The sequence below is a fragment of the Sebastes umbrosus genome, chromosome 23, assembly GCF_015220745.1.
Source record: "Sebastes umbrosus isolate fSebUmb1 chromosome 23, fSebUmb1.pri, whole genome shotgun sequence".
NCBI lineage: Eukaryota > Metazoa > Chordata > Actinopteri > Perciformes > Sebastidae > Sebastes > Sebastes umbrosus.
Genome location: NC_051291.1, coordinates 17,584,906 through 17,609,915, shown reverse-complemented (window position 1 = coordinate 17,609,915; position 25,010 = coordinate 17,584,906). Strand labels below are relative to the sequence as shown.

The 25,010-nt window shown below is 41.3% G+C and overlaps 1 protein-coding gene across 1 annotated transcript in view; it reads left to right on the top strand.

Annotated features, from left to right (window-relative positions):
• Nucleotides 1–839: 839 nt before the first annotated feature.
• The window catches only part of nampt1 (nicotinamide phosphoribosyltransferase 1), a 28,030-nt gene continuing 3,859 nt past the window's right edge, over nt 840–25,010 (top strand). Inside the window, exons 1-6 of the mRNA XM_037760757.1 lie at nt 840–1,041; nt 10,286–10,442; nt 13,556–13,659; nt 16,245–16,373; nt 21,062–21,220; nt 22,990–23,126. Of these exons, the coding sequence (XP_037616685.1) occupies nt 988–1,041; nt 10,286–10,442; nt 13,556–13,659; nt 16,245–16,373; nt 21,062–21,220; nt 22,990–23,126 (740 nt within the window). The 5' untranslated portion in view covers nt 840–987. The remainder of the gene's footprint in view (nt 1,042–10,285; nt 10,443–13,555; nt 13,660–16,244; nt 16,374–21,061; nt 21,221–22,989; nt 23,127–25,010) is intronic.

Here is a 25,010-nt window from a genome sequence, read left to right as displayed (position 1 = left end):
AAGCGTCGCGTCCCCTTGCGATAAAAAACGCCCCTGTGGACACGTACCAACAGTCAGTGCGTGGCGCGGAGAAGATCGTCCTATCATTCTGCCTTGAATTAATTAAAGGGACTGTTTGTAACTTTTTACAGGTATAAATCTACCGGGTCGGTTTCCCATGCGCGCTCGCATATGCGCGCTCCTGTGTGGCTACGCTGTTCAGACCGCTCCTCTGCCTGCTTGTCTTCACTCACACAACGCGCGCGTTCTCGCTCCACCTCACGTTCATGCACGCTCACTCCACACTGCAGAAGAGTTAGTAGCTCTGAGAATATCTAGTAAATGTACAGCGGACGTTTGTGCAGAAATAACTGCTGCAGCTCCTCCAGACCAACAGAGGTTTCCCGTGTCTTGTGAAGTGACGGGGCTCCGCATCGAGAAACGTTACCGTCTCCGACCGGGTGCCGGTGTCTCCCCTGCGGGCGCAGTCGGTAACAATAACGTTACTCGCTGACGCAGGAAAAGCCAACACTAGGATCAGCAGTGATTCATGGAGAGACCTTCGTCTGGTCAGCTAACATTACTGCCAAGCAGGTGAAATATAGAGTGATATTGTGGTTTTAGCTGACGTGTATTGCCTCACTGTTTTGAGCGATGCTCGTTTATGTCTATGAAGAGCGAGCACAAGCGCGGGCCGACTTGCGTTGAGTTAACGGCCACAGGTGTCGCTGTTAACAAGCATTTCTGAAAGTTACAAATAGTCCCTTTAAAAGAGCCGGCTCTTTGAACCGGCTCTTTCTTGACCTACCTTCCTTCCTCCCCCCGCCCTGGTCCTCTCTCTCTCTCTCCCTCTCTCTCTCTCTCTCTCTCTCTCAGCTCGTCCTTCCTCTGCCTCCCCCTCTACACCACCACCCAGCTCCACTACCAACCAGGCTGGAGAGTCCCCGGCAGCACTGCACGCAACACTCTCACTGACTGACAGCTGCGACTGACTCTTGGGGGGAAAAGATGGAGCACAGAGATTCCGACTTCAACATCCTGCTAGCGACCGACTCATACAAGGTACCGTATATACTACACTCATCACGGTGGTTTGGTGACTGGGTGGTGGGGAGGAAAACTGATAAAGTCAAGGTGGTTTCATCATCAGTCCCAAGGCCATCACACTGCTCTGTGTGGCCGGGTTTACACCAGGCCGACTGGAGGATGAGGAGAGGTCTGGTACCAAATACAACCAGAAAGCATCCTCCTTTAAGCTGGCTAACTTCTACCCGCTGCTTAGCAACACCACCGGCTCTAACTAGCCAATAGTGGTATGAAGCTAGCTGTGTTAGCTCGCATGCTAGCTCGCAGTGAAGGGAATTGATATAAAACAAGCTAATATTAGCCACTAGCTAGCTAGCTAGCTAAGTGCTGTGTGTGTGATAGCATTATGAGCTGCACATGGACACAGTCTCATTGAAGAGGTATAGTGTGTGTTAGTTAGGCAGCATGGAGCTAGCTATTAATGGCAATTCCTCATTTTCGTGAAAACAAAACCGAAAGTTAAAAAGCTCTCAGAGATATGTGTCGTGGGTGGCACAGCTAGGTTATCAGAGAGGAGACTATCTGAGTCCAAAGTCTTGCATAGAGTTGACAAGCTCGGCTGAAAAGGCTCTAAAGAATTCATTTCACTTACTTACACTATATATCCTATATACAACTTCATAGACTGCACACATGTGCATATTACATTTATTTATTGACACACTATGTTCAACCATTCACTGTGTCTTTTGTGTCTCTATTACTGTTTTTATAGTTTTTGTATACCTTTACCTCTCCTGTGTTTCTCTCTGTTTGCTGATTTTGCTGCTTTGACACCATTTCCCTCTGGGGATTAATAAAGGTTCATCTTATCTTATCTTATTTACTCCTGAATAACTAAAATACCACATCTCTAGGAATTATTTACTTCTGGTTTGGATGGGTTTGCTCCAAAAAAAACACACCCTTGTATGTCATGCAGAAATAAAGAATAAACTATTTGGCATTCAATGAGATCTGAACTTCTAAAATGAAATATTATTTGACCCAGGTCTGGCTGTGTTCGCCTTTTAAACAATATTTAACTGCAGGCTTTTAAAGCATTGATGGCAAATATTACAGTGTGTAGTGTGTTAAAGCACCATAACTCTTACACACACCTGCTCTACCTATCTGAGCACAGGGTGGCTCACCCTGTAACTTGTGCCAAAACAGTGAGACAGATAGACAGACAGATATATACATGATAAAGAGAGACAGACAGACAGACAGACAGAGAGAAGGAGAGAAAGACAGACAAAGAGAGAGACAGACAGAGAGAAGGAGAGACCGAGAGACAGGTTGTCCACCAATCGGAAGGTTGGTGGTTCGTTTCCCGGCTGCTTCTCCGGGTCACATGTCGATGTGTCCTTGAGCAAAGACACTTAACCCCAAATTGCTCCCAAATGGCATAGCCATAGTGAATGAGTATTTAAATTAGATCCTTATGGGCAAAGTTGGCACCTTAGCAGCCTCTGCCATCAGTGTATGAATGGGTGAATGCTGACATGTAGTGTTATATAAATGCAAGTCCATTTACCATTTACCATTTATCTGAGGATACTATCTGAGTCCTTTTAAACAATATTTAACTGCAGGCTTTTAAAGCATTGATGGTACATATAACAGTGTGTACCGTTAAAAGCACCATAAAGACCGACTACTAACTACCAATGCAAGCCGAGAACATAATGCACTTGCAGAAATGTTATTAGCCATCATACGTAGCAAGTGGTTGCCGGGACGGTTGCCAGGCCAGTTGTCATGTACAGCAGTCATGTGACAGGACTCAGTGATGGTGGTGTTGATGGGACAGAAGGGCAAAAAATTACAGAAAGCTTAAGGGACACCACCAGCAGAGGTTGGAGCTTGAAAGACAAAAATACAGGCAACAAAGATTAAAACTGAAAGGTTGAGACTGAGATCACACTGCATAAATGAGCTATGAACTTATAAATGTAGTCTGATGTAACAAAATTATTACAACAGAATTATGCGTGTATGGTGAAGCAAGGGGGAATAGTTGTGGCAAATAGGGATGCACCGGTCAGGTTGTTTGAAAATAAGCAGCAATCTGTAATAATTAAGCGTGTTGGTTCATAAATTAAAAGGTTTACATTTCAATTGTAATTCCTGTTAATTTTGCAGATTTTTTACCCAAGTTGCTGGTGTACAATTTATTATTTTAATAATAAATAACAATTCAGTAAATGTATATCTATGTATTCATTTGTTAGGAAAGCAATACTTAAGTCAAGCCTGACCAGTGCATCCCTATTTAATGTAGTTTCCAAGGGGCAGTTACACTTTCGGTTATTATTTCTTGGAAATAACCAGTTTAGGTTGTCAAGGGAATAGGAGTGGCAAATAGGGTTGCACCGATACTGATACCGGATCAGATGTCGGGCCGATATTGACTCAAATTGCTGGATCGGGTATCGGTGACAATGGAGCCAATCTATTCTATTCAATCATATGTTTTTATACATTTTATACTGGGATTTTAATTCCTGTTTAACTTTCGACCAATTTGTCGCTGTATTTAAAAGGTTTACATTGCAATTGTAATTCCTGTTAATTTCGCAGATTTTCTTTCACCAAGTTGCTGGTGTACGATTTATTATTTTAATAATAAATAACAATTCAGTAAATGTATTTCTATGTATTTATTTGGTAGGAAAGCAATATTTGAGTCAAGTCTGATGTTGCCTTACAAATAAAAGAATGATCCCGGTCACTTCCGCACAGTAAAGCTTATTTATTAAACAACTGGTATCGGATCGGTACTCGGTATCGGCCGATACCTAAAGCCCAGGGTCTCGTATCGGGACTGAAAAAGTCAGATCGGTGCATCCCTAGTGACAAATACAAGTAAGTGTGCCCCACAGCTGGAATAATGACAGTCAATTTATAACCGTGAAACTCCATTACAACACTGGCATTTATGAGCCAACACGCTTAATTATTACAGATTGCTTCTTATTTTCAAATGACCCAACAGCTTTTTCTGTCGCAGGACATTAGTACTACTGAGCGTTGTATTCATTCCATTTCAGGGTTAAATAATTATTGAGGTAATGAGATGTATTTTTGATAAAAAAAATTAGGTTTATATACAGTCACAAATATTAATATTTTTTTATCATTGCGTTGAAAGCCCATACTGGGTTACAGTTTAATGCTTTATTTCTATAATATATCTCTTAACATAGTGCTGTACGACTATATATTAATGAACCTGTAATGAACTCTTTTTGATTCTCAGCCAGGCTCTGAGAGCGTGTGAGGTTTTGGCCATTTTCATACGAGGTATATCATCAACATAAGACAGGTGTTTTATTATGTAATGGAGCTACTACTGCTAAGAAAACTGCTGTAGCTTTCCCCTAAAATCTCCTTACATAATTACAATTTTTTTTCAGGGATGTAGCTCTTAGATTCATGAAGGACATTCCTTGTTTCCTTCAGTGTAGGTGAGTAGTGTTTTTATTAGCACGGTAATAAATATATTTTTCTTTTCTGGATTCCAATTCCAGGATATTTAATGTAGTTTCCAAAGTGCAGTTTCACGTTCTTGGTTATTATTTCTTGGAAATGACCAGCTTAGGTTTCATTTTCATGAAGTTTCACATTATAGCTTATCTCCATTGTGGAAAGAATTTCAAGGTTGCTGATTAGTCTTGAGCGGTTGCAAGAGGAAGGAAAAGGGACTTACTGTAACCGTTAACTCCTTCTGGAAGTGCCACAGTCTTACAACAAAAAGCTATTTCAAGAACGATGATTTATCCAATCTAAAGCAGCACATTGCTGAAAAAAAATTTGTGTTTCTTGTCGTGTCAAGAGAAGCAGCTAAATGAGGGTAAAGACAAAGATTTGGGTGGTTCTGATCAAATTTCATGTCACGTCTTTGCCCGGAGAGGTGCGCCAGTGTTGCTATACCAAGCTAAAGTTACTCTTATTGTCTTTTTAAACAGCCAGTTAAGTCACACAACAGTAAATCTAAACTGTATGCCTACCTGAGGCCATTTAGGACCAGTTTTCTGAGTACCTTAAGTCATTAAGGACCAGTTTTCTGAGTACCTGAGGTCATTTAGGACCAGTTGTCTGAGTACCTGAGGTCTAAGGTAGTGTGCTTAATTCACAACTGTCACATCACCTGTGTTTACCATGTGTTTGGGCGTGCCTTGTCGTTTCATTCGTAGTGTCTTGTACTGTATATGTGTGCGTGACTGTGCAGTATCCGTTGTAAAGAGAGAAGGGTCATTGCCAGCAAAGAACTTGACTGACTCGCAGACCACACTTTGTTCACAGGACGTGAAAACAAGCTGCACCTAAATGCTTTTGTCTGTTTGGATTGAAAAGAGAAGCCAAGCTCTTTATCTGGAAACACACATGCACAGATTTATTGTTGGTGTGAAGGGTCTGTCAGATTTGAACATACTACAGGGCGGAGGTACGATATTGTCATTGTCCGTGCATATTTTTATAGCGATACCACAACACAAGTTTGTGACCACATTTACATAACCTGGCATTTTTCTGAGCCTTAAATCCAGAGAGAATTACGTGGAGTAAGTAGGTAGAGGTCTAGGATTTTGTGGGGAAAACATTTCCACGGAGCAGAACGGCTACTGTGAGGGTTGAGCCTGTGACATTTAGGTAATGGGATGGTAAGCATGATGCCACACTAACAGCTGCTGCATGCTTCAGATGTTGTGCTGTTTGGAGAGAGACGCAGCACCTGAGAAACATCCCTTTCTGGTGGCCAGATTAGGTTTTTTATGTCCTTCACATAAGGGCTTCCACCTCTATCTCATGTTCAAGACACAGCAATAGATCCTTAAAGAGCAACAGAGAAATCATTTGCATTTTTAGAAATAACAAACCAGAAATTGACAGACTTTTCTTGGGCTTTTTATACTTTTATATGCTGTGTGTGTGTGTGTGTCTATATTTCAGTCAATATATCTTAGCAATTTGAGTGATGTTGCATTCGTAATTACCTCACCACAATATAGCCCAGACAAGAGGAGGAAGTTGGTTTAATGTTTCAGAGAAAATCTGATTATACTGAACATTAATCTGCAGAGTCAGCTTCACTAGACAAAATTCTAATTGTCTAGATTACTTTCATTATCAATTAGTCTGCTGATTGTTTTCTCGATTAATCGTTTTGTCCATAAAATGCCTGAAAATTGTGAAAAACGCCAGTTACAGTTTACCACAACCCAACATGACATCCTCAAATGTCTTGTTTTGCCCGAGGGATGTCACGATATCAAAAATTTAGTCGATACAATACCAGAGAAATTCCACGATTCACAAAACCAATTTGATGCCACAGTAGAAAACAAAAGTCAAACAATAAATCCCATGTACTTCAACATCCACTCATTTATTACCGTTTGCATACTGTTTTTTGTTAATAAGTTAAACAGGTCATAATTTGCTCTCTAATATCTATTTTACATTGCTGTGAAAACATCTCCTTCAAGCAACTGGTTTTATTCAAGTTTCTCGATTAAGATTACAGTTGAACACATCATGATAATGAACGCATCATAATGTAAATCAATGGCACCTCCCGTGTTGAAATCGACAGGACAAAAGCTAGTTAACATCAGCTGTTATCAGCCGGTAAGCAGCAAAGTCCTGCACGGAGCTTACAGCTAACGTTAAATAGCTCTCGTTCTGCCGATTTCAACACAGATTTGTGGTTCGCAATGTAGCATTATCAGGGAAAAATAGGGTCCCTGAATGAGTCGATAGTGAATTTACCGCTCCCCAAACACATTTTCTATAATCCCTGGGTCGACAAGACGCCGTTAATCTCGAGCCCTGACAGTACCTGCAGTACTGTAGAAAAACGAGTACTGTCACATTTTCAGAATTTTGGCATCACCTTGGTACCGAAGTATCAGTTCTTGGAATATTCCTATGACCAACAGTCCAAAGTCCAAAGATATTCAGTTTACTGTCATGTACAACATGACAACAAATCCTCACATTTAAGAAGCTGAACTGGCAAATGTTTGGCATGTTTGCTTTAAAAAAAATACTAAAACAATTATTTGATTGTCAAAGTAGTTGCAGATAGATTTTCTGATAATTGATTATCAGTGCAGCTCTAAAGTTGAAGATGCAGGTGTTTGTAATTTAAAGTCTACAGAGGGTCTTTCAGAATGTTTTTTGCAGGAAATGACTGAGAATGAACCAAAATAGGGAAGTTGTGGGTCGGAAAAAAACAAAACAATGAGCTGAAAGATGCAAAACCCTCCATAGAGCCGAGGGGAACTACAGAGTTCGGTGATAATTCTCTGTGGACTCGTCACTAAACAACTCCTTTCAGATCACACATAGTTATTTTACCCATTTTGATATAATGAATATTGATTTGTGCAGCTTTAATGACTTGATTTGCCATTGCAAGTGTGTTCACACTAGACACATTGAAATATGCCAGATCTCCTTTAATAAAACTATCATCACCAAGACTACATATGCAGTATAATTTATCGTCAACTATTGGTTTCCATTTTGTTCCATGGTGGTCCACGGTTGGACCAGAGGGTCTGGCTAGTGTGCCCTGGCAAGCTCGACTGTTTGCATGTTTTGAGTGTTTGTGTATATACGTCGGCATGTGGGTCAGTGAATGTGTACACACACGTGGTCGGGCCCAGTGTCATGTTGTGTGTCTTGACTTCTATTTTGAGTCCTCGAAAGCCCCGAGGAAAGGACAGAGACAGGGGTCAAAGAAACTGAGTAGGTCATTGACATTTATGTCTTCTCCTGTTCACAAACTGAGAAGAGCGACGAGTTGTTTTGTCGTCGTCGTCGTCCCCCCCCCCTCCCCTCATACGTACATAATGCCTGCATGTTATTCTAGGCTATTTTTACAGGTTTATTACCCGTGGTTCCAATGTAACCTTTATGCATTTACAATTGTGAGAAATTAAGTGTTTCCCAAGGTTGTAGTTACATAAAGGACAAGCCCTAACAGAGTTCCCTGAAGGCAACTGTAAGAGCTGTATTTTACCATTGATATTCAGTGACTGCAGCTTATTACACAGTGAGATTGAACCCTTGACATCTCTTGACTCCCCGTGGTTGTAAATGGATTGCCATTGATACGTTTTAAGCTACATTTTGTATGGATATTGAAAGCAGATCAGTCTGAGAGCAAATATTCGATTACAAAATGACCGAGTGAGCTGTAGCTTTTACCATCATCTTGTCAACTTTTAACTTGATTTGTGGAAATTGCTCCTCTAATGCCCCAGTGTACTGGACTCATTTTGGATTTAATTGCTGGCCGGATGGCTACAGCTGACACTTTCTGTTTGTGTGTGTATAGTTCCTCTCAAACCGTTTATTCTTTCTGTGTGTTAAGCATGCCTGGACATGTCTCACTACCTGATCATCCACTTGATATTAACTGTAAATGTTTCAGGCATCAGTCAGTTGACAAGTAGATTAGACAATCACTAGAAACACACGCAGCACTGAAGGGTGGTATTTTCTGAATAACAGCAGAATAATAGAGAACGTGTAAGTGTGTGAAAACTCTGACTTGTCGCCCGGATTGGGACATTTTAGTACTGTATTATTTGGTTTAACACAATAGACTGATTGATGGGTCTTTTGTTTAACTGGAATGTTTGCTCTAATCGCAGAAAAAATACCTCGATGGCAGTGCGCCGTGATCTTTGAGTTGTGACCCCTGTTTGGCAGTGAGCTGCTGAATTCTTACTCTTCTGTTTCCAAGCATGAAAATTTAATTTGCTCGAATATGTTTTATTGCTGCATTCACATCCCCAAAAACTGCTCCGACGTTCAACAAAAACATAATGTGTAGGGGGTGTGATCTGACATTTCTCCATGTTATCTAGCAATTTTAAAAAAGGACTTGCTGTGTGATCTTAAAGGGGACATATCGTGCTCATTTGCAGGTTCATACTTGTATTTTGGGTTTCTACTAGAACACATTTCCATGCTTTAATGCTCAAAAAACACATTATTTTTCTCATACTGTCTGACAGAATATACCTGTATTCACCCTCTGTCTGAAACGCTCCGTTTTAGCACCCGTCTCTTTAAGCCCTCCTCCCGAAAAAAGACCAGTCTGCTCTGATTGGCTTGCGAGAAAAGTATGGTACACGTTTGCATAGGTAGGCCCAATCTCAAAGTCCACACTTGCAGACTTTGAGGCGCGTTCCCGCAAAATCTGTGAGGGTTTAGGGCTGTCCTACTGTCAAATCATCAAGTCCTTGAGGGCTCTCTCGCTGACATTTTGAGCCCTTTATGAACACTTTCCTTAAGTCCGCAAAGTGCTCTCCCATTTATATTTATACCATTTCAAGCCCTTACAGCCTCTCTCACTCAACCATTTACCAGGTGACGTCAGTCAAGTCCCTGAGGGTTCAGGACTTAAGGCCTTAGGGGGGGACATTGGGATTGGGCCGTAGTTCTCAAGCGATATATTCTAATGAGCCTGCAAGTGACATAGGAAGGGGAGCCAAATCTGAATGGTTTGTTGAATCACATGTTTTCTGATCTAGGCAGCCCACAAAAAGCTAACCGGGTTGTCTTATTTCACAATTTGTGGGTTGTTCGGCGCTCCAGATACTCAAATGTTTGTGCACAAGCAGTGGAAAAAGTGAGTTTTTCATGACATGTCCCCTTTAAAGCTGTTTCAGCATTTATATAAAAGGTTTCATCAGTTCCTCCAAATAGCGAGTTTATCTTGTTTTTTACACTATACATTGTGAAACTTCCAGACTACTGTTTAGCAAAGATATCACAAGACTGACTCAAAACTTGCATATTAGTTCAGGGAATAGACTTAATCTTGCACACGAGCGTGTGCGTGTGGGGTTCGACATGGCGAATGATTCTGTTGACAGTGCTCGGTTTGTGTGTCTGTGTTCACATTGCTTGGTGTAATATCCGTACCTCATGAATGAAACATCTTTAAGTCTCCTGACCAGCTAATGAATAAGGCTCATCATGGATAACGGAGAGCTCATTTCCTTTAATGCCTCAAAGTAAAAACATGCTCAAAGGTCATCTTGTGTAAATCTTCACGTTGCATCATCTGTTTGGCGGGGGGACTATATGATATTTACCTTCAGTTATGCCATTAGTTTATGTGCATTCACGGTGTATTAGTATTATTCTTGTTTATTTACTGTAAATGGCCGTGCTAATGTGCCCCGTCTCCTTGTTTGCTCTGTCTCTGCAGGTAACACATTACAAACAGTACCCCCCCAACACGAGTAAAGTGTACTCCTACTTCGAGTGCCGCGAGAGGAGGACCGATCCAACCAAAAGCAGAAAAGTCAAATATGACAAGACCGTCTTCTATGGCCTACAGTACATCCTCAACAAATACCTAAAGGGTAAGTAAGTCCTGACTTAGAAATTGCTGCTCAAAAAGGTGCCCATGTTTTGTGTTGTGTATGCAACGGAATAAAAGTGCCCTTGAGCACGACACTGGAGCGCCCACCTCCAACCCAGTAGGAGCTTCAAACACAGCCAGGCTGAATGACTTTGCAGTGTGTAGGTTTTGGTCTATGAAGCCACCACCTCTGTTAATGATTCTTCATGTTTGTGTAAATATAAATGTGTTTCCAGTCAACTTTACAAATTAAAAGGAACCCTTTTATGCTTTTTTGCTTTTTTCCCTTTCCTTTATTGTTTTATATAGTTTTTTTGTGCATGTTAAAGGTCTGTAAAGTTACAAAGTCCATGCCAAAGGGAGTTACTCTCCCCCACAGAAAAACTGCTCCTGAACTGCCTGAAACATCTTTCTTGAAGTCCCACCTTTTCTTCCGTAACGTGGTGATGTCACCAAGGTGCTGTTTCCACCGCAGGAACTTTCCCCAGTACTAGGAACGCTTTTAGGAACTCACTGCGTTTCAATCACAGGGACCGGGGTCTAAATTAAGTTCCGGGACCTTTTTACCCCCCAAAAAGGCCCTGGTCGTAGTACTTTCTGAACGTACCAGAACCTTCGGGGTGGCATTTGCAGGGATGATCATCACTGATTGGTCAAACACACACACACACACACACACACACAAACAGCACCGCTGCTTCAACTTGTGTAACGCTTAATTCATAAACAAGGAAATACTTTAGTATCGATTTAGGACCATTTTAGGATGAGGGGAGAGCATTTGTCTTAGTTTGATGACATTGAAAGTAAAGTTAGGCTCTGCTGACGGCCTCCCAACTCATTAAAAAAATCACAGACAGAAAAAAGAGAGATATCGCGAGGGCGAGCGGTAACATTAGAAGAGGGAGAAAGTGCGGTGGTTGCAGAGTGTGTTTACCGCTGTGACCACCTACAGCCCTCGTCCCATGTCATGTTGCTTTTTCATACGTCAGCGGACTAATTTGCCTAATCTTCGCAGGTCTTTAGTCCGCTATAGAAACACAGACAACAGTGTGCTGAACCTTTTATTTCCATGAAAAGTAGTTTAGTCCCGGGAACTTTTTGTGAAGTAACACTCAAGTAACACATAATTGCATAACACCTGCTAGTTTGGCACGCCCTCAAACAAAGCTAGTTAGAGCGGAGCTGGAGCGGAGTCCGAAGAGTTTGGTTCCATTGACCAATCACAACAGAGTGAGCCAGCTGACCAATCAGAGCAGACTGGGCTTTAAAGCATACAAACATGTTCTAGTAGAAACCCAAAATACAAGTGCACCTGAAAATGAGCATAATAGGTCCTCTTTAAATAAGGAGACCATTCCAATAGTTGGATTACATAACCCAGGCTTTTGTTACTTTCCTTTATTGAAGTCAATATACACATAATGCTTTCATCCTCATTCTGTGGGAGCTACGTTATTTTACTGTAGTCCAGTGAGTCTCTGTTTGCAATCAGGGCACATACCAAAAGCCTTTTGTGATGCGTTATTTGTCCCTGTGGGAGCATTTTATCTTTTTTGCTCTCCCCCCCCCTCCAGGACAAGGTCAGAGTAGTGCAGGGTCAGCTGCAGAGCTGCATGCCTGGAGCCGCTCAAAAAAATTCAATGCATTGCTTAAGGACACTTCAGCAGGGCAGGTGCTTTCTATTGAGGCCTGCAGTAATAGTCCTTTTACTCACTTAAAGGACACAAAGGTTACAATGTGCTTCACATTGATTTGACTGTACAGAGCATAACACAAAGCCAGCAGGTTAAGAAGAAGAAAAAAAGAAAGTAAAGTGAGAAATGAGGCAAAGTATAATTCATACAATTTCTATGCTCCAATTAACTCAAGTTTGTTAAAGGTGGATGTTTTAAGTTCGATCCTGAGGGGCATGAGAGAGAGCAAGAGAGACAGAAAGAAGAAGAAGAAGAAAGAATGCATCTCCCTCCTGTCTCTTAAGAGGATTTCATGGTGCGGTAGCAGAGGTGCGGGGGAGACAGAGAGCCAGGGAGAACAGAGAGAGAGAGCGAAGACAAAAGCACAGCTGCTCTTTCACCGTATGAGGGAGAAAGACCAGCTGTCTGCGCAGAGCGTCCCTCAGAGCTCAATGATTAGCCCGACTATTAGAGATGCATCCTTGATCCTCGAGCTTATGAAACCAAAAGTGTGCAGCGTGACTCTTCTAGACCGGGTCATGGAGAGAATTTTAATCTCCGCTCACTGTACTTTCATTAAGGGGAGAGGTGCAGCAGAAAACGTGAATGAGATTTACTTGGATAAAGGAAGAGTCGTAGTGTAAGTGATAGCAGAACCTCTGTTTGTTTACCCAAGCCACCATATTAGGTTTAACAAGAAACGTCACTATTAGGAGTTTCAGCTTGTTAGTTTTACATTAAAGGGAAACACTTTTTTCATTCATTCTCCCAAAATGGAAAGTATTTCAAGTTTCATCACAATACGATATTATAAAAGGATCTAAAATATGATTTGACAATTTTATTGCTGGGCTCTTCCAGACATTTAAATGAAAAACAATCTATTCTTTTTAATAAAAAAGAATAAATATAAAGTGGGAATTTCAAAATAAATGGGTACCTTAAATTATGTATCGATATTTTCACCTTGCATCGATGATATTGGATCATTGATCATTGAATTGATGTATCAATCCAGATCAATGGATTGTAATTATATACACATATTTAAAAAAAAAAAAGAAATAAAAAAGATGCAATATAAACATTGCAAGTGAATGTGAAAGACACTTGCCTAAAAACCCTTCAGGGGGTTCCCCATTATTCATTTTATATTTTGGAATATCAAGCTTGCTTTTGTACATACATATGTTTCCATGTCGTGGTTTGTTGTGTATATCAGTTTCTATAGTATAGAAACTTGAAATGAGACAAGGATGTGGTTGCTGTGTGTTTGGATAAAGACGCCTTGTTGGCATGCACGTGATGTTTCTGATTTAATTACAACAGTGGAAAGTAGAGCAGCATTCCAGTGTCTTCTCTCTCTACAGTATATCAGTGTGTGTTTCTCCAGCATCTCTTTCTGAACCTTTCTCTCCCCTTCCTCCTCCTCCTCCAGGAAAGGTAGTGACCCCAGAGAAGATCCAGGAGGCGAAGGAGGTATACAGAGAACACTTCCAGGATGATGTTTTCAATGAGAAGGGGTGGACCTACATTTTGGACGTAAGAAACTGCTGAAAGTGCACTGAAACACTTATTTTTCAAGTTGTACGAAACTATTTCTATTTGTGAGAAGATTCCATGAGAGACTATTTTCAAGCAATGGGTTAATTCAGGGAAAAGCTGGTACTAGGTATACAGGTGTACATACTAGCGATGTCAGGATAGCAGAAATCTAGTAGTCGATACCAAGACCAGTGAATTTCCACGATTCTCGATACCCAATTCGATACCACGGTAAAAACAAAAAGGGAAATGATGAGACTTTATTCCTCAGGTATAGCTCAATGACTTTAAGAAAACAGCAGAGGCTGTACACACACACACGCACTCTCTCTCTATATATATCCTCAGATTGCAAGCAGTAGTTTAAATTCACTGACATGGTGACAGACCATTAAATATTTATTTAAAATGCTAATGTTATATTTTGATGACAATAAAAAAAAGCACCACTTTTCAGAGATTTAGCAATAAACAACAAAAGATAGAAATTCAGTTTTTTCCCTCACAAGTGAGACATCTTCTCAAACAAATCAATAAAGGATCTCTGATCAGTTTTTCAGCTCAGCAATTTCCACACGAGTGAATCCTCTTCTTGGATCTACCCGCATTTGGCGCTTGTTAATTTCGGACCCTGATTACAGGCATTGTACGGTACCTTCTGTACTGTAGAAAAAGAGTACCGTCACGTTTTTAGAATTTTGGCATCGACTTGGTAACGAAGTATCGGTTGTCGTGACATCCCTAGTACATACATCCCTAGTACATACTCTCAGGAGCCAGTACATGCTTGAGTTGTCTCCATTAGCAGAGAGGCCGGAAGTCTGTCTCGGACATGTACACACACACTCAGGACATACAGTTTGTTCCTGATAAACACACACAATAAAGCAAGCTTGCAATCTGATTAGGGTCACATTCTGCGGTAGCAAAGTCTTATCTTCTAAAAGCGTTTTCTTTACGGGTAATGAAAGCCTGCACACTGAAATAATAAAAAATCTGAACAACATTTGGTGCTGTGGTTTTCCTTAGGAGATAAGGGCTTAACTAGGTAAATTCCTGAGATAAAAGTTAACTATATATGAATACAGTCAGTTTATATATCCAAGAAAATGTGCATACAATGTTTCTGGTTATTGAGAGGTACTGTTTCAGCACCTTGGAGAGAGCACAGCGCTCTGTACTGACTGAGGATTTTCTCAAGTGAGGAGAAGTGTTAATAAACTCTTATTTTCCCTTTGTCATCTCTCATCACATTGCTGAATCAGCTCCCAATCTGGCAGTCTTGTGTTTTTTTAACTTCATGTTGATCATCTTTGAGCCAGCAGCACACACAAGACCCACATCAAGCACACAAATGTTGTTCAGTTTTGGTAGTGGTATGTATAGAGTGCTGCAGGGATGACGTGTTTTTGTAGGCCAACCAGGAAGTTAGCCTCGCCCTGGTTTCCCTCGACAAAAAGCCAATGGGATTTTTCCATCGAGTTTTGGATTATTGCAGAAGATAACCTCTGTCGTATGATAATTGCATGTTTTGTTCTGCAATCTTCATGAATGAACACCACTTTTATGATTTTTTTTTACTGCAAATGCAAGAGGCAGAAGTAAAAAGCTAACATTAGGCTATAAAAAAACTACACCACGGTCACATGTAGGGATGCAACGGATCATAAAACTCACAGCCGCTGTGAAAACATCTCTTTCAAACAACTGCATTTATTCAAGTTTCTCGCCAAAAATGACATTTTACAAGATTACATGTGAACACATCATGATAACGTTAGAATTTACCTTCGCCAATTCTCATTTTTACTGAATAGAGCCTGAACGCACCATAATTGAACCTCTGTACGTTAACTAGCTCTCCTCCTGCCGATTTCAAAATCACAATGTTGCATTATCGGCGACTAGAAAGCATTAATGCAGATTTCCCGACTGCATATTTTTACTGAATATTGTCTAATAACGATTGGCCGTAAAACTTTTAACTGTGTAATTAATCCACAGTTCACATGCGTGCCGAACCATCAACCGATCAACTACGGTCCGTTACACCACTAGTCACATTGCTTCACGTCACCACCACTGAGTTAAAGGCAGACTAGTGTTCAGCGTCATGATATAGTAGTCTCATTTAGCTACATTTAGCAACCGCCTTCTTTAAGACATAAAAGCTTCAAAATTCACGAGTGGGATATTTAAAATATTATTATGTTTGCACTCATTCCTTCACCACTCTATAACGTTATAGACTATAATCTAATACTTTTAGATTCAGTTTCTTTCATCCAATGCACACTTGTTCTTTTTTTCGGTGTGAATGTCAACACAACGTTGGCTTCAGACCAGATCTGAAATGCAGGAATTCTGCATGTGTATATTTAGCATAATCTCTTTCATCTGAAGGTCGAATCTCACCAGAAATCTGTATCGCCTCCAAATGTGTGTCACTTTTGTCTCCTTTTTCAGGTCATCTCAATAAAGTAACACTCTGTACAAGCCACGGAAAAGAGTGTAGATTTGATTCTGACTGTGTACGTATGTATGTGTGTGTGTGTGTGTGTGTGTGTGTGTGTGTTTTACAGAAATACAATGGACACCTGCCTATTGAAATCAAGGCAGTGCCAGAGGGGAGCGTCATTCCTCGAGGCAATGTTCTGTTCACAGTGGAGAGCACAGACCCTGAATGCTACTGGCTCACCAACTGGGTGGAGGTACGTTTGTTTTGTTTGTTTGTTTGTCCTCCGGAGCACTGGGTTCAGTTCCTGTGTGTCCTGACGTGACACCGGTGTATTATTCAGTTAGAGTGCGTCAGACAGAGAGGGAGGGTCTTAACTATAAAAGATACTGCTGCTTGCATTCATTGCGGCAAATGAGGGACTCGGTGTTCTTTAAGCTGGAACCACACAGCTGCTTCAAATGTGACTTCATCTTCAGCTCTGGATTAGCTTTATCAGGTTAAAAGCCATTGTAAATTTCTCACCCCCTATGCCCTCATATAACAGTTTAGATTTTAATGTGCTACGAAGACTACATTGCTAGGCACATAGTAAGATTTAATGGTTAGCTTTATTTGATTATTGATTACAAAATATATTAGCAACATTCACGTTTTATTACATTTATTACAATGGAGTGTTAACAGTTTTATAAAAGCCATAAACTATTAAGCTTGGCGGCACGCCCAACGACACCTCTTATCTCTCCTTAAATCTCCCAGCATGACAGCCCTGCTGCCAAGGCTCATTGCTTAATCACCGCTCAGAGATGTGCAGGAACTGCAGCAAAGTCATTCACACAGGTTGGCCGAGAAGTGCAAGAGGCACAGAGTCAGGTGCTAGAAAAAGTCCTTGTTTGGTGTTGACAGAATAATTTAAGTCACTAAATCAAGCTCTTGACCTGACCAATGTTCTGTTCCCTGAGGCATCACATTTTTTAAATTACTCCGAACGGTGTAAAGAATGTGTGACTTTATTCACTTTGCATTTTAATTTACTTTAAGACTTTGTCAGAGAGGACGGGCCTTTAGGGTTCACCTGTAAAGGGTTCAGTTCCAAACCTTCTGTCTGTTTTATATATATATACATTAGCTGCTAGGGGTGGGGGAAAAAATCGATACAGCATAGTATCATGATATTTTGCGTGCCAATATTGTTTCGATACACAGATGTCAACTATCGATCTTTTATTATATAACTATATTATATAAACTATTAACAGTCCGACGGCCCGCCTGTGGGCCCGGCCGCTGTTCTGTCTTTCAGAGGTTGTAGCGGGCTCAGTTTTAAAGCCAGAGCGAAGATACTGGTATCATATGAAACTAGAAAAACCTAAAGAATCAATGGTTCCAACCATGTCTATGTTAGCTTGTTGGGAAGAACGCTAAATAACCCTCCAAATATACGCTATATTCGGGTGAGGAAAAACAGGCATGGCCATTTTCAAAGGGGTCCCTTGACCTCTGACCTCAAGATATGTGAATGAAAACTCTGAGATGAACAGAGTGAAAACTTTATCTTATTAGATAAAACAGATGTTGACAAACTGCATAATTTACAGTTGGAAATAGGTAATAAATTGCAGCATATCAATACTCAGAATATCGCAATAAGATCACATCGTGACCTAAGTATCGTGATAATATCGTATCATGGGGCCTCGGGTGATTCCCACCCTTAGTAGTTGCTTTGGTGCAGTTCATAACATGACTGGCATTGTACTTCCTGATATTCCAGCAACTGGTTCCAGTTTTTTCATTTTGTTTTTACACTTTTTATATTTACTGTACAGACAGTACGAGAGTGGTATCAATTTTCTCATCTAGCCCTCGCCAAGAAAGCAAATAAGCACATTTCCCAAAATGTCAAACTATTCCTTTAATCGTCGTATTCATACTGTGGGTTTGGTATCAGGTGACATCAGTGAATACAAGTCATAACATGTTTAAAACACACAGACATAACATTATGTGGTGTGTGTTTTGTGAGGAAAAAGTACAGCAGAAGAAATAAAATATATTTTTCGTGACTTGAAGCAGGCCGTCTGGTGTCTTAATGCATCCTCCTCGGTGGTGCATTTATTACGCCGAGCTAATGCGCTGTGCGACTCCTCCCCGAGATGAGGAAGATCTCATGAACTTAATGCCGCATGAACAGACTGTCCTCAATGACTCGGCAGAGCTAAATTCATTTACCGCGAGCAGCATCTTCGCTCCGTCTCTCCCTCTCTTCCCTTTGACTGATGCTCGTCTCCGTCAGCCCCATTCATAAATATATCGTGTTTGACCTCTGCCATCAATGAAATCGTGCAGCCCATTTCTGAGCAGATGATCAAAGAGAAACAAGAACGCTTTTGATATTCTGCACAAAGGAACATTTGTGACAGATTTGTCTTTGACTGGGTGTAACTCTGCCTTTCTCTTTTTTTTAAACTAAAGTATCCCAAATGCAGCGTTTCCTCAACGTTGACTACAATCAGATTTAGAATTTGACGCACATACACTCAACTATATAATGACAAATACACCAATGAAAGAGACGAGTGCTTGGACATAGGTCACCTACAGCCAAGAGCGCAGTCACAACACACACACGCAGTCTCCACAGCTGATATAAATACATGCATAAACACACACACACACACACACACACACACACAGTCATTCTTCATGGCTCATGTAAAATTAGCCATAGTGTTCAGCCTGGTGTCCTTGGGCTGTCTCTCCTCTTTGCTCTTGCTGTCCCTTCATTTCCTTCTCTCTGTCATTATCTCTTTTTCTGTCTTTCTTGCTCTCGTGGCTCTCTTTTACCCCTACCTTCGTCATTAACACACACCCCTCTCCCTGTCTCTCTCTCTCTCTCTCTCTCTCTCTCTCTCTCTCGTTCCTTATCTCCCTCCATTTTGTTCTGGGACGTTGACCGAGAAGTTATGTTGGCACACGTGTATGTGTGTGTTTGTTTGTTTGTGTGCACACATTCCTCCCGAGTGTTTGTTTTTACTATACCGCTGCCCCATTTTACCATTAGAGATGTTACCCCTGACCAGCTGTCACACGATGATCACATAAATTATTATTTTTATATAGTAGAAATGTCACATTAATCATCTTAATTCTAGATTTGTTATCATTTCAAGCTATGAAAACACCTCAGGAGACATAGGAAGTAAAAAAAATAGCAGTATTTGTGGATCATATATCATGTTAAAGTGGGGTTAGGCAGTATATTTTTGGCATCATTAGGCAAAAATGTCATAATAACCTTTCAACATATTGTAATTCAAGTGTTCTGAGAGAAAACTAGACTCCTGCACCTCCTCATGGCTCTGTTTTCAGGCTTTAAAAAAATCTAGCATGTGAAGGAAGACTTTGGCCAATCACAGGTCATTTCACAGAGAGAGCGTTCCTATTGGCTGTGCTCCGGCTGGTGGGCGGTGCTTGGTATTTCCTCAACTTGATCTCAACATGGCTGCCGGGTCACAAACTTTCTCATTTTACAGCTAAACAGTGCACTACAAGATGTTTCTGAAAACATTTGAGGCGAGAAATCGGCATTACAGTAACAGAATATTGATTCATATTTGATCAGCGCTGCCTAATTTGACCGTTTGATCGGAGTTCGCGAGTGATTGACAGCTGCTCATTGACAGCAGGCTCCAGCTCGGCTCTAATTGGTTGTTTTCCTCTGGTCAGTGAAATCTTGCACCGGAGGACACAGAGGCACATGATTTTTTTTCAGATTACCTATCTCATGCACTGCTGTCAGGATATAAAGTGATCGTTTCATAAAAAAAAACTTTTTTTAATCATATTTGCTCCATTTCTACCCACTGCTGCTTTAAATGTGTATAGATTCCTCATGAAAAAGGTCAACATGCAGATAAGGCAGACAGCACCCGACCTTGTGATGGGTATGTGTGACGTTGGCAGTCACATGAGTCCATATTATGGTTTAGATTATGATTAGTCTAAGGAGGCATGTGACCCGCTCAGGGTTATAGGGTTAAAACACACACTGCATAGTATTAGCAGGCAAAGTCAAGTGAGGAATCAGAGGTGGACGTGTGCAAAAAATGTTCGGGGGTTATCTTTTAAATCAGCGTGGAGGAGGGAAGGTGGCTGCATACCCTAGTGTTTTAAATATTTGTCACGCTTCCTCTCTCTCTTTATCTGTCTGCTAATGAGGTCTGACACATGTCTATCATTCCTATTATACACACACCGTTTCATATAAGTCGTACAATGTTGCGTGTAATTGCATAATGATATCAGCTCGATGTTGTAGTATGACTCAGTGGTCACCATGTTAGATTGATTTCTTCTTCTCGGAAGGGTGCAGTTGTGACTTAATCTGTAATCGACGCTGATTATATCTTTGAATTTGACACCTACTTTGACACGATGATGTCCCTGTTGAATATTAAGTACGTATTTGCCTAGAAACTGTACAGAAGCATATACAGGCTGACTTTCACTGTACACTTTTGGTGGTAGAAAGTGTGTATTCATGAAATTTCCCAGGTGGTGGCGGTGAGTACAGATAAGCCACTTGTTTTGACATTGGATCAGAGTCACAGAATTTCAGAGTTGACACGAGGCATCAAGGAATGTCTTTTTCCCAGAGTTCGTCTTGTGTGAACGGGCAGCCGCCCTTTGATCCCTCTGAGCCTGTTAGTTTTGGGTTTTAATACCAGTTGGATACTGGGATAGCAAAATGATTGGACTGGACATTCGTCGGTCTGCAACTTTTGCATGTTCACATAGAAAATGTCTGTTTAAATAGGCTTTGAAAACAAGGTGCACGTGGGAAATTAGAAGAAGTTAACCTTTGCAGTGAAACCCTTTGACCCCGTGAAATTGAATTAAATTTATAACGAGCTGGACTGTCCTCCTTCCCTCCATCAGACCATTCTGGTTCAGATCTGGTACCCCATCACCGTGGCGACCAACTCCAGGGAGCAGAAGAAGATCCTCGCCAAGTACCTCCTGGAGACTGCTGGGAACTTGACGGGACTGGAGTATAAACTACATGACTTTGGCTACAGGGGCGTCTCCTCACAAGAGGTATACTTGTATATACAATACAATAAAGTAGATATTAGGGTTGGGTACCGACCGAATTACGTCAGTACTACTAAGTATAATCAGTGCCAAATTTAGGTACCAGAGGTTTGAGAGGGGAGAGGAGGGAGGGGTTTTAATTTGTGTGGTGTTTAAAATGTTCTAAATAAATATCAATGTTGAAGTTAGGACTTATTTTCACAACAGAAATTACATTTTTATTATTAAAGAGAGTATAGTACCAAAAAAGGTACCGTTGGGTACCGGTACCATATTCCAGGTACCAGCACCGGTATCGGTTCGAATGTGCTTACCCCAGATTATTTTGTTTACAAACTGAATGCTAAACTTGAAAGTTAATTCCTGACCTTGGAAACAGTAGTTTGACGAAACAGTCCCAACTCAAGGTCCACTTTCTAGCATTTTCCTGAGCTTTCAACTGTATCAAACAGTGCTCAGTTGTCATGGAGATGAATCTGTTGACCTAAGAACTTAGTAGGTGTTCAGATTTCATCCGCACCACTTTTAGGACTTTGGAAATCGTAGTTTGACAAAACAATCCAAATTCAATGTCCACTTAGTAGCTTATAGCATACATCAGACCGGCAATACGTCATCCAGAGTAGACTCTCATGACCACGCCCCCTTTTGGGGGAAGTCAATCCTGTGTCCCTCGTAGTTGAGACACATCTCAGAACTTCTACTTTAAACAAACCGGTAATAGTAATAACGCTTTGCCGAAGAATTGCTGTGTAGTTGGTTGCACCAACAATAAATCCAAAAACGCTGACCTCTGATTTGTTCCCCTGCCATGTCCTAAAAAAGACATAATAGAGGGGCTTAATGGCTCCACGCTATAGACCAGCGTCACATAATTGCAGAGGCTGCGTTCTCGTTTGGGGGAAAGAAATTTGCTGTCACAGGAGAAAAAATGACGAAAAGCTCTTTGTGTAACGTTAGCGGGTTAACCGAGGCTTTCACACCGAGATTTGTGGCACATATGATACGTGAATATTCACTGTCAGTGTGGTAAATCGCTAAATGATGCTGGTGACCGTGACTAGCATGGCTAGCTAACGGTAGCTTGAGTGTGAGGCTGCGGCAGTAATGCAGTCATACATTAACGTTATAGCAGTGTCAGACTGTCGTCGTCAACTAAATCTCAGCCTATAGATCAAACAGTTGGCTATTAACAGGTTGATTATTTACAGACAACACTACGCTTAACATGATTCAATCAAATATGTATAAATGTCTGGATAAGCAATATCCGGCCACTGTGTTGGACGGGCGAAGACTGAAGGGACATGACGGCGATCAACCTTAATTTATTTAGGTATCGCAAACGCTCAGGTTCAGGAAAGGTCTCAAAATAATTATTAGACATGTGTATAAAACAAACATTTGTATAGCAAGAGATGAATCCAAACACACGTCAAATTGCGTTGACATCTATGGGATCTTCGGTTTTCTGTCCCCCAAAAGGGAACGCAGTCTTGACTTTTTGCGAAGTAGCCGTATGTGTCGGTCTGATGTATGCCACACGGTATGCTACGAATGAAAGCTCTGGAAAAAGCTAGTATCTGAAACATGAGTTGGGATTGTTTTGTCAAATATATAATGCTTTTTCTCTACTTTATGAGGCTTAAAAAAATGTGTAAAATAGAAAATGCAGAAATACAACAGTGAGTTAAAACAAAATGACATGAGACGTGTGGTGGGACGTCTTTGCCCTTTATCTTGCATAACACCATCCCCCCTCCTGTTTGCAGACTGCGGGCATCGGGGCCTCCGCCCATCTGGTCAACTTCAAGGGCACAGACACGGTCGCCGGCATCGGTGTCATTAAGAAGTACTACGGCACCAAGGACCCTGTGCCGGGCTTCTCAGTGCCTGCTGCAGAGCACAGGTAGACACACACATACGCACTTTTATCAACATTTTAGGATGTTTCTCCGTGTAATCTGCATTCCTTTACTGTCGAGTGTTTCCTGGCTCTTCCAGACGGTTTAGTGGCAACGTTTCCACTGTAATGTAGGGCAGTAGTTCACCACCCACTTTGATTATTAAACCATTAGTATAAGACCTCCAAGTCATAATGGGTGACTGCCAACGTTGGGACGTGCAAGGTTCGCAGAAACTTTTACGCTTAACATTCCTCCCCCGGAGGCTTGCTAAATTCCTGCACACAATGCTGATAATCAGCATAAGCCACGTATTCACATTATTCCCCCGAAAGAACGGGGGTACGGTAGGCACGTCTCGGCTCTATTCATCTCCGGTGAGATAGTCCACGTTTTGGCTCGGAGCCACGTCTGGGGAGCAAACTTTTTCACCCACAAGCCAAATTGATTTTCAAAGAAAGAGAAAACTTGTTTCAAATAACAGTTGGTTATCAGCCAGAGTTGTCGATGGAGGGGAATTTATCAGCCTGGGTGCAAATGCACTCATCATTTGGCCGAGGCTGGTGTTAATTTGCTCCCCCCGATTAGAGCTTGGTCACCCTCACACTAATTATCTGGTTCATCTATCTCAGTTTGCGAATGGGGGGGGCTGTGATTGGCTGGAGGTGACGGTTGTGATTGGCCGCCGCCCTGACGCACATGGCCCTCGCATGTCTCCGCTGTTGTTTTATGGCGCTGATCCATTTATCCTGCACACACGCACACACTTTCTGTTTCACTCTCGTGCACACACACAGTCGCTTCTTGCTTGCCACCAGGGCAGTTACTGCTGCTCCAGCGCACCCTTCTTCCTCGCACCAGTGCATTGTGGGATGGTGGCAGGCAGAAGTTGTCATAGTAACCATTATGTAATGGCCCCCCTCCTAAAGTGTGTTTGGTTTCTACCTCGGAGGGAGGAGTCACAGTGAAATTCCACTTTGATGCAGAAGGAAAGGGACGGGCGGGTGTTTTACAGCAGAGGTGTGTCACCTTCAGAGCAATTATTTGCAAAACTTTGAATATCCTCCAGTGTTTACTGTACACTTTGAATGTAACAGAAATGTCCTGACATTAGCTTCACAGACTGTTAATCTGCACTGTAAGTAAACTGAATCAGGTACAATTTATTCTGTCGTTTGTGTCAAATAGTATTCAAACATATACACCTCTCTTAGTTATTTAAAATCTTGACAGAGCGCCAAGTAACTGACGTTTACTCTGTTTACTCTGAACAGGTTTCACACGAAGGATAGTAAATCCTGAGGCACCTTCATTAGATTTCAGATTACTCAACCTCAGCACATGAAAGTGAAACTGTGGTCAGGGCCACATTTGACTAGGGGAAAGTAGAATAATTCTGTCCTTTTTTTTGTAGTTTGGGTGAATATGTGCTTGGCTTTTTAAAAGTAATTCATCTGGTATCTAATGTGGCTACAACAGATCTATTTTAACCTTAAGAAGATACAATTTTGCCCAAGTCTGGTTTCATTCAAGACTAAAACCTGGAGTGCACTGCCCTCTTCTGGACAATCGGTGGCATTAGCATTTGATGAAAGTCCTGTGACCGTCTTCAGTCCTTCTTCTCTTTGAACATTTTTACCTTTTAATGTGCTTCTCTTGTTCAATTGCTCTTTTGCTCCCATCGTCTTTCTACCACACAGATAACTAATCTTAAGTTCTTGTTACCTCCAGTGTTGTTTCTTGCTGTTAAACATGATTTCCTCTCTATATTTTGAATAAATGGTGGGAAGTAGGGCTGCTCGATTATGGCAAAAATCCTAGTTAGATTATTGTGGTCAATATCGGGATCACGATTATTTAATACGATTACTCATCGACTTTGGAAGCAT